At 34.6% G+C, this 13,320-nt stretch overlaps 1 protein-coding gene across 4 annotated transcripts in view; it reads right to left on the reverse strand.

Annotated features, from left to right (window-relative positions):
* GALNT3 (polypeptide N-acetylgalactosaminyltransferase 3) overlaps window positions 1-13,320 on the reverse strand; it is a 44,839-nt gene that overhangs the window by 10,179 nt on the left and 21,340 nt on the right. For 3 of the 4 annotated variants that reach the window (XM_061184624.1, XM_061184603.1, XM_061184613.1), the window contains exons 2-6: window positions 10,265-10,888; window positions 6,330-6,502; window positions 2,662-2,811; window positions 774-1,008; window positions 36-153 (exon numbers count right to left, since the gene is read on the reverse strand). In XM_061184624.1, coding sequence (XP_061040607.1) covers window positions 36-153; window positions 774-1,008; window positions 2,662-2,811; window positions 6,330-6,502; window positions 10,265-10,779 — 1,191 coding nt within the window. In that variant the 5' untranslated portion in view covers window positions 10,780-10,888. The remainder of the gene's footprint in view (window positions 1-35; window positions 154-773; window positions 1,009-2,661; window positions 2,812-6,329; window positions 6,503-10,264; window positions 10,889-13,320) is intronic. The other variant, XM_061184632.1, reaches the window with a different exon arrangement.

A 13,320-nucleotide genomic window follows, 5' to 3' on the forward strand; every position in this document is an offset into this window, starting at 1 on the left:
ATTGTTTAGTATGAGCGCTATATTTATAAACTTACTCTGAAAGACATTTCTATATTTTCACCTCCCCAAATTTCCATTTCTTCATCGTAAGTTCCAATATATTCAAAATAGTCTTTTGATATGGAAAAAAGGCCTCCTGCAAAAGTGGGTGTTCTGAAAAATAATCCATTGTCAAACTTTGTTATAAAAACCAAATAAGAAAAAAAACATATTTTAAGAGCAACTGAATCAAATGTACAAATAAATTAAAGAGAGATGACAATTTCAAGGCTTTATATAGATTAATAAAAACTAAAAATGCTATCTTCAAAGTCAAGTTTTGGGGGATGGGGAGGAAGTACTTTAAGTATCCTTCTCTAGCAGAACAAAATTATTGTGTCTTCTAACCAAACTTAGAAGATTCTCAAGGGAATTCCCTGGTGGTCAGTAGTTAGGACTCCGTGCTTCCACTGCTGGGGGCCCGGGTTCGATCCCTGGTAAGGAAACCAAGATTCTGGCCTCACAGCTCGGCCAAAAAAAAAAAAAAGATTCTTAAGTAATGATTATAAGGAAGACATAAGAGCTCACTTAATTCTACTTCCTACTCAGTAACATCATGTGTAAACAAGTACATAAATATATAAACGACTTTCCTATTCCTTCCATACAGAATATGTGTACTCTTTATTTTGTTAATGTGAATTACCTTTGCAGAAATTACTATAAAAAGCAAAGAATGCATACATATTCAAATACTTGAACTGTATATAAGACTTTGAGAGCAATCATCTTACTTAATTGGATAAGTTTCATCCTTCCTTCTTTGCTTCTCATGATCGGGAAGTGACTCCCAGCCAAATGAAAGGCTCCAGTCAAAATTCCCACGGTTGTGGTTACTTCCGTAAGGAGAAGGCTTGTTGAATTCGAACGTGTTCAGATCTATGGATGCAATATCTGGGCTCACGACAGCAGTGTAGTTCTCAGCTATTCTGGCCAACAAAGGTTCTAACCAGCCATAGAAACACTCACCTAGAAGGAATACAATTTTAATTAATTCAATGAAAACACTCAGGGTTTTTTTCCTTTTGTGTTTTGGAAGAGGGTTTACAGAGAAATGAGAATAACCAAGTCATTAGTGTTTTGAACATTTATATAGGGGAGATTTCTTAAAGGTTTCTTGTGAGATAAGGGTAGGATGAAAAATATAAAACAAGATTAAGCATAGTTAGAAAATGACTGATTTTTTTAATCTTACAATGGAAGCAAAATGATACTGATATATTTAAGTTTCAGACTGTGTATTTCTCTTTAAAATGGGCCATGAATCAAGGATAACGTTTTGCTGATCCACACCACCTAGCTCCAGAAGTGTTCTGATTTACTTAAACTTGTCTCCCTGAGTAAGGTATAGTAACTGAAATCTTCATTTCTCTGACAGGGTCTTAGGAGAAAACAAGTAAAGGAGTCAGAATATTCTGATTTTAGCAGTTGGAGACAAAGCACCATTCAAACCTGCCCAGCCCTAATGAAAGAGAGTGGAGGAGTGGCATGAAAGGTCTGGGTTCTGGCCCCAGGCCAGGCTGTCTCACATCACACATAGAGTTCAGGAGATGTGGCATGTACAGTGCTACTCAGGGCTTCCCATCATTCAGTGGAGTTTGGCAGTCATGGTCCAGGAGGACCATCAGACACATTTGCCTGGAGGGGAAGAATGCCCAGTCTGACAGTACTGTAATTTTGGACCAGGAGAGGGAATGCTGGAGAAGCAGCCATTTCCTTTTGAAAACACCTCTCCTGGATTACCTTTAGACCTTTCTTAAATGCCGGGTATTAAGAGAATACTGAATGTGAAAGCTCTAAAGAGACCCAAGCAACTCCAAAAGCCCTTCTGTAACAATTAGCGTATGCTCAAAACCATTTGCTTGGTCAAACATAACCTAAAGGCTGGCCAATCCAAAGCTAAACACTCATACAAAGAGTAAAACTCACTAAACTTAGAGCTCGAGGGAATAAGTGATACTTTAGTAATACCTAACATGTACATTAAACATTGACTCTAAAAATACTGTCTAAGTACTTTATTTAAAATCACTGACACTGAAAAAAATTTAAAATACAAAGAAAAAAACCCAGCAGCAACAAAAACAAACAAAAACTAACAACGTTCATGGGAAAGATACCAGAAGCTGTAAAGGGGCACCCCTAACTTGGCACAAAAAGGAGTGTGTGAATCTTTGGGGGAAAAAAAAAGAACTGAAATATAAAAAGTAAAAGTGTTAGGACTAGGACAAAGTTTAATGATAGGGTTGACTACACTTAAACAAACAAAACTTTCACTCACTTTAAAGTGTAGTAATCAAGAATAATAAGGAAAACCACATTTTTTTGACAAAATGAGCATATGAAAAAATCCTAGGCATGGATAACTCGCTGGGGAAGCTGGTCACTGGAGGCCATAAAGTTAAGGAGCCTCAAACAAAAGGACGTAAGGTCTTTGAATAAGTGAAAGGAATTTCCTACCCAGAGCTGTAATCTGCTTGGGCTGTCACTGCTATAATCACTAGCTGAAAATGATGTTAAAGAAAATGCAATTAGGCATTTAAAGAAAAGGCTTCCTTACCTTTTAAATTAGAGGGAGGGGGAGGGAAAATGTTACAACTATGTCTATACATGTATACTTACAGTGAGCATCTAAAAATGTGAGTGTTTCAGCTGTTGCTACTGTTGCCCCTAGCAACCTTGCAGTGATCAGACCTTTTCTCTCCTTTTGTCTGACTATTTTTACGATAGAAAATTGTTTTATATATTCGTCTAGTTTACCATGCAAGTACTCTGTAAGAAAAAAAAATCAAGATTAACTCATTTCTAAGTATATTTTCATATATATGAAAGCTAATAAAGAAACCACAGGGCAATGAGTCCTCCACATGCATAATCTTAACAGTTGTACACATCCATCCTTAAGACAAAAATTATATCTTCAACTCTTACTGGAAAACAAAAATTATATATACAGATCTTAACTTTTGAACGATTATAATGCGTGACATTACCACACATAGTTATCCTGCCCATGTCATATCAGTAAACACACTGTGTTTGGGGGGGGGGGAGACTTCCAAAGGAATAGACCCCAGGAGTTAAGAAGACTCATTTAGAGGCCAGAGAAAAGGGACAAAGGAGTGAAAGAAACTGAATTTGGCCAAAAAGATATTTGATTCTTATTTAAATTGGCATTTAAATCTGCAAATGTATAGAAAAATGTCAAGTATCAAAAAAATTCTCTGATATTTAGGCAGTGGTCAAAATAATTGAAGACCAAAATCTTGAGAGAAAGATGAGTAGGAAAATCCAGGGCTACAGCAGTTTGGGAATATTTCTACAAAGAGTCAGCAAAAAATTTTTGAAAGCTCTAGAGTCTCCTGACACAGAATTTTTTCCAGTAAAAATATGAAGGAAGAAAAGAGTATGTAAATCAGGAATGAGGTTAGAAACAGGCAAAATTTTAGTCATGGGTGTGTATAATTTAAGATACTCAATATTCCAATTTGGATGACATACATACTAAGCAACAGTTAAAATAGCAGGTAAAAGAAAAACACATCAATCAAGTCAGTCAAGTGTTGTCCATATTTTTAAACAACGTCTTAAGTCTGCTTGTTCACCATGGAATTCTTGACTCTTTGTTGAGTATATAATGCAGTTCTTCAAGTGGCCTTCTTGGACCCATAGCACAGACTCAAAAAAGATTTGGGAATATTGAGAACGCCAGCAAACATCCTGGGTAGATGTTTGCTTCTGCCAGATTTCAGAAGCAATTGCAGGTGACTTTGACTTTATCTGTAATTATATATTTTTAAAAATTCTCCAGTGGTGCAGATAAGAGAGTTGCTTATTTAAAGCTTAAACATTCATGAAGGAGGTAAGAGTCCAGGAATAACTTTTGTGGAAAAATAAGCCTATCTAAACATTATCGTCTCAGAGTAACAGATTAACTTTTTTAACACCTTCTAAGTACCTCAGAATTAATACTCTGAAAGACAAGTAGGATTGTAATTTGTCTTAAAAATATAATCATAGCTATTTCTGCTTTAATCATAGACTTATAGAGCAGCAACTTATAAAATAGAAACATTTTAAAGGTCTTAATGGGAGTTGATTTTTAAAACGGAGTCACTACAGATTCCTTCAATAAACCCTCCCACTGTCCATATGTTAAGAAATTTTTATTCACCCACAACTTCTGAATTTCCTATAAATTCTTACCTGCCCTTTAAATTTAGCCCCCATCCACACCCTAATTTTATGAAGTTAAAAACACAAAGCCATGAAATCAGATTTCCTGGGTTTGATTTATAGCACCATTACTTTTAGCTATGTGACCTTGGGCAAGTTATTTTACCTTACTGTACCTCGGTTTCTTTACCTATAAAGTGAGATAATAGAAAAAATGGGGCTAATAGGACTAACCCTCACAGGGAATTGTTAGGAGGATACAATGAAAGATCATTGTACAAATAAAACATTTAAGACAAGGGCTAACTAGCACATGGTCTATGCTCTGAAAATCTTAATTATATTTTGTTTGCTATCATTGGGATTTAGCTATCTGTTAATTGATTACCTACATATTTATGCTGCTTTTCATTAAGCAAATTGAAGTCAGGGACTATGGTTTCTACTGCACAAGCTCTTCTATGGTAACTAGGGACACATTTTCCACAGTGGGGACTCATTAGATAGTTCTTTGACTGATTCAATAAGACAAATTACACTACTATTCAAAGATAGCCCTCGCCAAGAAAACTTTTCCGAATCTATTGTTGATTACTATAAAGAATTATAAAAAATACTCAGACCCTTTGACCAAGCAGTCCTACCTCTCCTAACTTATCTAAGGATATAATTCAAAAACAAAGGAAAATAACATAAGCACAAAGATATTTATTGTAGTATTACATATAGTAAGGCTAAGGGGTAAATAAAAGTGAATGGTTAAGTAAAATGTATCTAGTCCATTTTTGTCATTAAAACTAAAGTTTTGAAGGTAACAGAAACAGGCTAATAATGTTACATGAAAATGTCAGATTTCAAAACTAGATTTCTGACATGGATATAATTAGATAAACATTATATGTTTATGTAGACAGTGATTAGGAAAGAAAAGGAAAAGATTAAAATGGTTGAAACATTAGGTTAAAAATGTTATGCTTTATTCACTTACAACCACGTCTAAAGTCTGGATACATCTTATAATTAATTGATGACATGTCACCTAATAGGTAGTGGGGTTTTTTTTCTCATGGTCTGTAAAGTAATGATTTACCTTACGGTAGATGGTGCTTTGGATTTGATGGGAGAGTGTTATCCTCAGTTTACAGATATAAGGAAACTGCTCATTAGTGCTGGAGCTAGAATTTGACTTTAAGGAATCTAGTTCCAAACTTGGGCTCATTCAGGAATAAATTTTGCAATCATTGAAATAATCTGTGTCTGTTTGGTACTTAAAATACTTGTAATGTTTGAAAACTCAGCAAATTATAGTATTTGTCTGATTATCCTGTGAGTCCAATTTAAAATGTGTAACTTAGCAACTGATTATTGACATAAAATTAAGTGAAAATTCATTAAAGATTTTGGCTAGCTTTGTAAATGGTATTGGAATATTTAAAAGCGCCAAAATAAAACAGGATGTGGTAACTCTTCAGTAATTTTTAACTACTCTTGATATTATTTATTAATTAATATATCATTTATATTAATTCTTCTAATCTTTAAAACAACCCTAGGAGTTATGTACTACTTATGTATTCCCTTATTTCTAAGCTATACAATTATATACTTCTTATAAGCAATGACATGTTCGTTTAATTGGCTGTAAGGGTCTTTTATTCTACTGGTATGTAAACTAATGATGTATTATACAATAAATTTGATGAAATATGGCATTTCCCCCATTTTACAGATAACGAAACTGAGGTATAGGGGGGTTAAGTAACTTTCCCAAGTTACATAGCTGGTTAGGACCAGAACTGGGATTCAAATCAAGGCAGCCTAACTCAAGGCTCAAGTGTGTGCTCTTAACCACTATGTCTTACAATAAAAGTCTCACATTGAGGACTACAAAGTTATAAATAATGGTGTTTCACACGTTTCACACATTTCTGAACTCCAAAATATTTGAATATGGACTTCCTTGGATTCTCCCTTCATCCATCATATATAGCATCCAAGACACTATATTCAAGATCTGAGGTGGCATACAGAGAGTACAATATACCCAAATAGACTTTGGACAACGCCACATGGATTTACTCAGGAAACAATCTAATTTGCATGTGCTTTCTTACCATCTACGCTAGCATCATCCACCAAAATGATCTCCTTCAGCAATATGGCAGGTGAAGAATAGAGCACGCTGTGGACAGTTCTAAGCAGCGTGGACCATGCTTCATTATGAAAAACTATTATGACACTGGTGGTAGGCAGGGGAGGACAGCGCTTAAATTTTTGTTCAATACATCTAGAAAAAGTCAAAGTAGAAGAACAATTATGAATTTTATTACTTTATTTCACAGCTATACCATTACTAAATTATCATTATTTAAACCTTTAAAACAATAGAAATGATAGTGGACACTTTATTTATATGTAAGATGATCTTAATGCTATATAAAGGCAAATAGATCAAAACAAAATTTCTTACAAATAGACCACTCACCCAGAGATCATGTCCACTGATATTGATCACATGTCACGAATTAAAACATGCTATTGTAAGCTTTCTCCATAATATAATTTTAAATACAAATAACATTTTAAATAAGAAAAATAACCTAGAAGTGAGACAACCTGTAAAAATAGCAAATACTTGTAACTGCTCAAATACAAACCGTTTTTTTCTTTCCTTGTAGAAATCATGCATTTTTCTTAACATGTGCAATTTTTAATCATTAAATGAATATTCATCTTTGTAGAGATTATCTTAAATTAGATACTTTCCTAGGAATGTAATATTGTCTAAGTTTAATCAACTTCCTTAACCTGTAACTGAACCAAAAGGGGAAAAATTGCTTACTATAAAGCCTATTTCCTTCAGCAAAAACTTAAGTACCTACCATATGTCACATGCCATGCTGTGTTAAAGATTTTGCTCCAGTAAGGAGAGAGACCCTAAATAGTTTTTGACTGATTAGTGGTATTACTCATTCACTAAAAACTTTAGTTATAAATTTATCTTGAATTCATTTTGATAGCAATGTCATCCTCAATGAAAATAATCTTCATATGAAGCCATTGGGGTGTGTGTGGGTCTGTACAATCTCCAGCCTTTGAGAATGGAGATGACCACAGTCCCTCACCTGTTGAGTCAAGGTGAGGACCAAATGAAATAACATATAGGAGAGGGCTTCAGAACACTGTAAAATCAAACGGAGTGAAGCTGGGACATAAAACATGTGTGGTCTATGGCAAAGATAAATAAGTAAAATAACCGGATCTTTGATAACCATAAATGGTTGTACAATTTTAGACAACAGACTATGAAATCCTCCTACACAGTCAAAAGCCACTATAAGTAGTGTGTGAACAATCAAACAGTACTGTTCGAACCCAAAGATAAGGAAGTAAATCATTCACTCATGGAGATAGGAGTCCAGTACACTTTGGTTGCCCTGCCAGGGCCAATGGGGAAACCAGAGCCCCCAGAATGGTACTAGAGGCTTGGGAAAGCCACCCTAAAAGAGATATTCTACAAACTCTCATTAATTACTACTTTTACAGCCATACCTCAGTATGAATGTGTTTCAAATCCTTTCCTGAGAGGACGTCTTTAGGTTGAAATATTTGTAGTGATAAGAAAGGAATTAAATTAGGGATAAAATATTGAGAGGGTGTCAACACCACTGAGTAGGAAACGAGGAGGAAGGTGAAACTGATTTTGCTCTCTAGGACCATCATGATTTTAAAGTGTAACATACATGCATAGCCAGAAGAAAATAATCACATTCATCCTCACTGGTAGATGAAAGCAAATGATTTATTCTAAAGGGAATTTTGGATAAACTATCAATTAAAAATAAAGTCCAAACACAAACTACCTATTTATATATCTTCGAGTTAAAATTACACGGAAACAAATGACTAAATATAAGCTTGTATTTTTAATCCATAAAGTCTTATAAGCCAACATAAAAGTATAAGTAAAAATTATGAAAAACTCCATACTATAGTATTTCTTTTTTAGGAAAAAACTTTATAATTTTGTCTTATAAGCATTTTGGGGAGGGAGTTTTGGGATTTAAAAAAAAATTTTCCTATATTTATTTGCCACGTGACTAATTAATATAGTATTAATATAGAATTATAAAAAGGTTTTGAAGATTTAAAGTATGACACTTTACAAAAATTCACACTAATAAAGTGTTATCTCTTTAATCTCACAAGGCTTTCCCTCAGTTTAAGCAAGGATTTATTTGCTTAACTGATAAGTACTAATATCAAGTAAAAGTGTCATGTTATATCATCAATGCAAGTGATAATAAAATTTCACAGTATGATTTCATAAACCCCATTTATTTTGAAACAATTAGCATGCTCAACTTATGTTTAAAAGTTGTTTCACATGTCATTTAAAGTAGTGAAATTCAAATAACTTGCCAAAGTGATTACAGATTTCCAGTCAAACCATTTGAAAAATTTGGCATATAGAAATGTGCTTAAATTATCAGTCACAAGACCATCTGGCTTTGGGAGAAACGATCTATATTTCTAATGAGCATGTAAAAGATTAGCAGTTCTTCAGAAAATGTGTTCCTTGATGATATAAGTTAAATTTAAAGTATGAAAGTATTAAATCTTCACAGTTCTAGGTACACATTCCTGCCCAAAAAAAAAGGTTCTTTGTGTGCTTAGCTATCTTGCACTTACATATTGATTAACATTATTGAATATTACTGCAGTTTCTCAAAGCTATATTGGAGAAAAGGCTTATCCTGAGCTCCCTTTGTCATGTCAAAGAATAAAAATCATGCTTCTTGATTTGTGATGGGGATTGCTTTTCAATCAAGACCGCTCCCAAAATCAGTAAAGGGCCATATTGCATTTTAACCTATTAGCATAAAAAAGGAACTATACTATGCCCTGTCAGAACAACTAGAATATTTTACATTCATTTGTTTCTTCACACATTCATTTAAAATGATGAGCAATTTAACCTTGAATCACACAGATTAGAATAGAGCAACAGAAATCTAATCTACACAGCTTCAATATTGAGGATGGAGCAGGTATTCATGATCATAAACCTAGAAAAATATGAAGGAAGCAATAGACCTAAGTCTACTAAAGTAGTTTTCTTCAGGTTCACTTATAAATTTAATTCTCTTATAACTAGAAAGCAAAATATGTAAGCACTGTTTGCTTACAGTTTGTCTATCTTGCACTTTTAACAAATCTACAGATTGTTTGAAAGTGCTGAAATTCATTTTAGCTATTTCAGTTCAAATAGAGCATTTGAACACTACCTCAAAGATAACAAGATGGTTAACTAAGAACAAAGAGACAGCACAGTAGAATCGGGGGCTGGGGGGGGATTTTAATCAAAATACTGTATATTTGAGATAAACATGTAAACAAAGTAACACTGAAATGCAATGTTGGCCTCTCAGAAGTGACAGGGAGAAAACTCTATAAATACAAGAGCTTATTCAACAAAACTCCAGAGAAAGAATCACAGTTGAATTAGTAATTAAAACAATACTGTCTCTTAAAAGAAAGGTTACAAAACACAGGACATTCTGAAATGTAGTTATAGCACTAAAAGTAGCCACAAAGTCTACGACTTAGCTCATAAACTATCATAGCTCCAAAATCTTGGCACATTTTTTAATATTTCTATTCTATAGCAATACACAGAAGAACAGAAACAACTCCACCGCCCACATCTCCCATAAAATCCACCCCATATTTCCTCCTTAATGGATGAGAAAACTAAAGCATTTAAGAATAAAGGATTTCCTTGTGGTTCTATAGAGGTCAGATCTAGACTTCGGTTTTCTAATTTCTAAGATGATAATTTTTCACATCTGCAATGCCTCACTAAACATAGATATAGAAATCTAGCCTCAATAACAATAAGCAAAAAATAATTAAGACAGGTTAAATAAATGGTATTTGCCGATTCTTTGCCTCAAAGTGGCTAAAGAACAAGCAACTTCCTTAACTAATGCCCCTCCCCTGAAAACACTCCTGATAAATACTAAACAGTGAATATTCTTCAACATACTCAGGAGGTCGAGTGTCTGGTCCAAGATCTCGGTGTAAAGAAATCCTGTCACTTGCAAAAGCATTAAAACAGTGTTTTGCTTCTCCACGTTCTTTTTCCTTCTGCTCTTCAATACTTAAGTTGGTTGTCTTGAATGCTTTGCCAGAAGCACCAGGTGCATTAGAATCCTGAGGCGGGCGGTCAAGAACGGGTTTCAATTCTGCTGCTGTATAATATCCTTGCAAACAGGGTCTCTCACCAGCATCAACGTTTTGCCTGACAGGTGCTCCTATTTGCATTTTTGGCATTACCTCTTTAATATTGTTTACAGCTTCTAGCATTAAATCAAACACCTTGTTTTTGTTTTTCATGTTTCTTTCCATCCTTGATTCCTCTTTGGAATATTGAACACTTACTTCTCTTTGCATTAAAATCAAAAATATTATAAAGAAAAAAACTACTGCACCAAGCTTCCAGAACTTTTTATGGTAATGTCTTTTAAGATGTAGTTTTACTAGTCGTTTTAGGTGAGCCATTCTGACATTAAAAGCTTGTCACTTGACAAATAACAGTTACAGTTTCCTCTGTTACGTATATTTTTTATCATAGATTTGCTGGCAAGAAGGTTTCCTTAAATTGCAATACCTATAAACAGAAATGACAGATTAGTAGCTATTCATTCCTATAGGCATGGTTCACTTCATTCACTCAGCCAACAACTGAACATAAGCTATAAACAATGTACTCTTATGGTTAATAACAATACAAAGATATCTTGCCCTCAAGAAAATTACACTTTTGGAAGAACACAGTTGCTATCATTAACTATAATCTATTGGGGTTATAAAATATTAGAGACTTCTCTCCAGTAAAAAATACATTGTTAACTCTGCCTAATATCTGCCATGTAATATGCATAAATGAGTTTTATAAATATATTTTGAGTTTTTAAAAAAAATCTTAGCTCAATAACCAAGGGGCTATAGAACTTCATTAAGCTGATTGTAAAGAAAGGGGTAATCCATAAGAAAGCAAAGGTACACTGACAGGTACTGTCAGGCATACATCTAAAACTGTGGCCTTTAAGAAGTTCACCATCAACCTATGAACTTCAACTAAATCAATTAAGATGATAAAGCAGCTTCATCACCAAGTAAACTGGCATTCTCCCAAATTTGCTTACCTGATAGCACTTGTTGAGTTTAACAGAACCAATAAAGACTGGAAAATTAAGATAATGTGTTGTTATATAACAGTTATTTTCAATAGCTCACACAAATACAAAAAAAAAATAAGAAATAGAAAAAAAAATGGCAGTGAGCATCACTTGGAATTGTCTCTAAAGAGGCAATAGAGATCATTAAGTTATAAAAGCAGTATCTGGTGTGACAAAATGCTGCTTGCAGTTGATCCTAAGAACAGAGCAGCATGTTTACCAAACCCTCGGTTGGGCCATCAGGAGCAAAAGAAACAAAAAGTAAAAGAGGACATTGACTACTGCCTGAATCACAGTGAAGACGGACTTTCTTCATGATGCCTAAAAAAATGTAATGTGAAGGGTTCAGTACATGATTACATACCATGCACCATTATAGTCAGTCAAGTAATTAGCAGAGACAAAAGAGCAAGGAAAATGCCTTTGCTCCCTAACCCTAAACACATTTTAAGGAAAATGTCCTTTAGAGGAGTAAAGATTAACACTTTATTTAACTTCTTTCCCAAAGTTATCACTAAATTTAAAATAAGAAAACCAAGTTCTGAGATGGATTCTCTGGTCTTTAGCAAAAAATTTGAAGCTGAATAAACAAAATAGGCAGAACTTGAAAACTTAGTTCTACATACTATTTCGAATTGGACTGCTCTATACGTTTTCAGTACAGACTGGACACTTTGGTTCCAACAGAGACCTCATTTATGATGTTTTGCCCATAAAAATGAGATTCCAATATTTCTGAGCTTTGGTTGCTTCAAGAGCCTCATGTAAGGATTAAAATGACCTCTTAAGATTTTAACATCATTTTAAGTTATAATGTAAGGAGTTTCGGACCACACAACTGTGGTTATATCATTTCCTACGTGTCAAATGTTGTGCTAGGCCATGGCTATGAAGGTACCTTAAAGGTAAGCTTCAAGGAGCAAAGGTCAGTATGAACGATGGCACTTCAACAGGCAACCACAAAGCAGCGTGATATGATGGAGACTATGAAAGCACATGGAGAATATGGAGAAATGTTATGGAAAATTTCCCAGCAATGACACCATTGAGCAGAATCTTGACAGATAAGCAATTTTTAGGCTGGTGGACAAGAGAGAGGAGAGAGAGGGAATGGTAGATGCAAAGGCATACGGCAAGAAAAGATGTGGTCAATCCTTGGGTACAGCAGAAGTGGAGGGCACAGGCAGGAAAGGGCAGGAGGTGAGGCGGGAAGGTCAGTTAAAGACCAGCTCACACAGTGAATTTGGAATCTACCAATTTTGTCCTGAATGAATAGAATGGAAAGTACTGAATGATTTTAAGGAAGGATCATAATCATATTTATGTTTTAGAAAAATCACAGGTTCCTCGGCGCCAGTAAAGGTAATGTATACCAAAGAGTTGAGGGGAGCAGGAAGGATGGAGGGGGCTGACTCAAGAGAGTCTAAGAAATGAGATCGAATAGGACTTGGTGAGAGAAAGAGAAGAATGGGAGGTGGATGGGTAGAGTGATGACATTGACAAAGGCAGGGAATATAGGAAGAAAGATTTGGGATGGGATGTTCAGTTTTGGTCATGACAAATTTGAGGTGCTGGTAGGGTTTCCTAGGTGAGTTCCCATGAGCCAAAAGATACATAGGACTGAAAATTAGGGAAAAGCTCTGTGCTAAAGATGAACTTTGACAGTCTTGGGGTACAAAAGAGTTCACCTACAGTATATAAAGTAAAGAAGGCCAGAGAAATAGCTACAATTAAGGGTTAGGGAAGGAAAAAAGAGAAACTGGAAAGAAAGAGCAAAAGGAATGAGAAAACAAAAGAAAGGAGAATCAAGGGAGAATAGATTGTCAGATAATGTATCCATGTCAAGTGGATACAATCTACA

Source organism: Eubalaena glacialis, chromosome 1 (genome assembly GCF_028564815.1).
Source record: "Eubalaena glacialis isolate mEubGla1 chromosome 1, mEubGla1.1.hap2.+ XY, whole genome shotgun sequence".
Lineage (NCBI taxonomy): Eukaryota > Metazoa > Chordata > Mammalia > Artiodactyla > Balaenidae > Eubalaena > Eubalaena glacialis.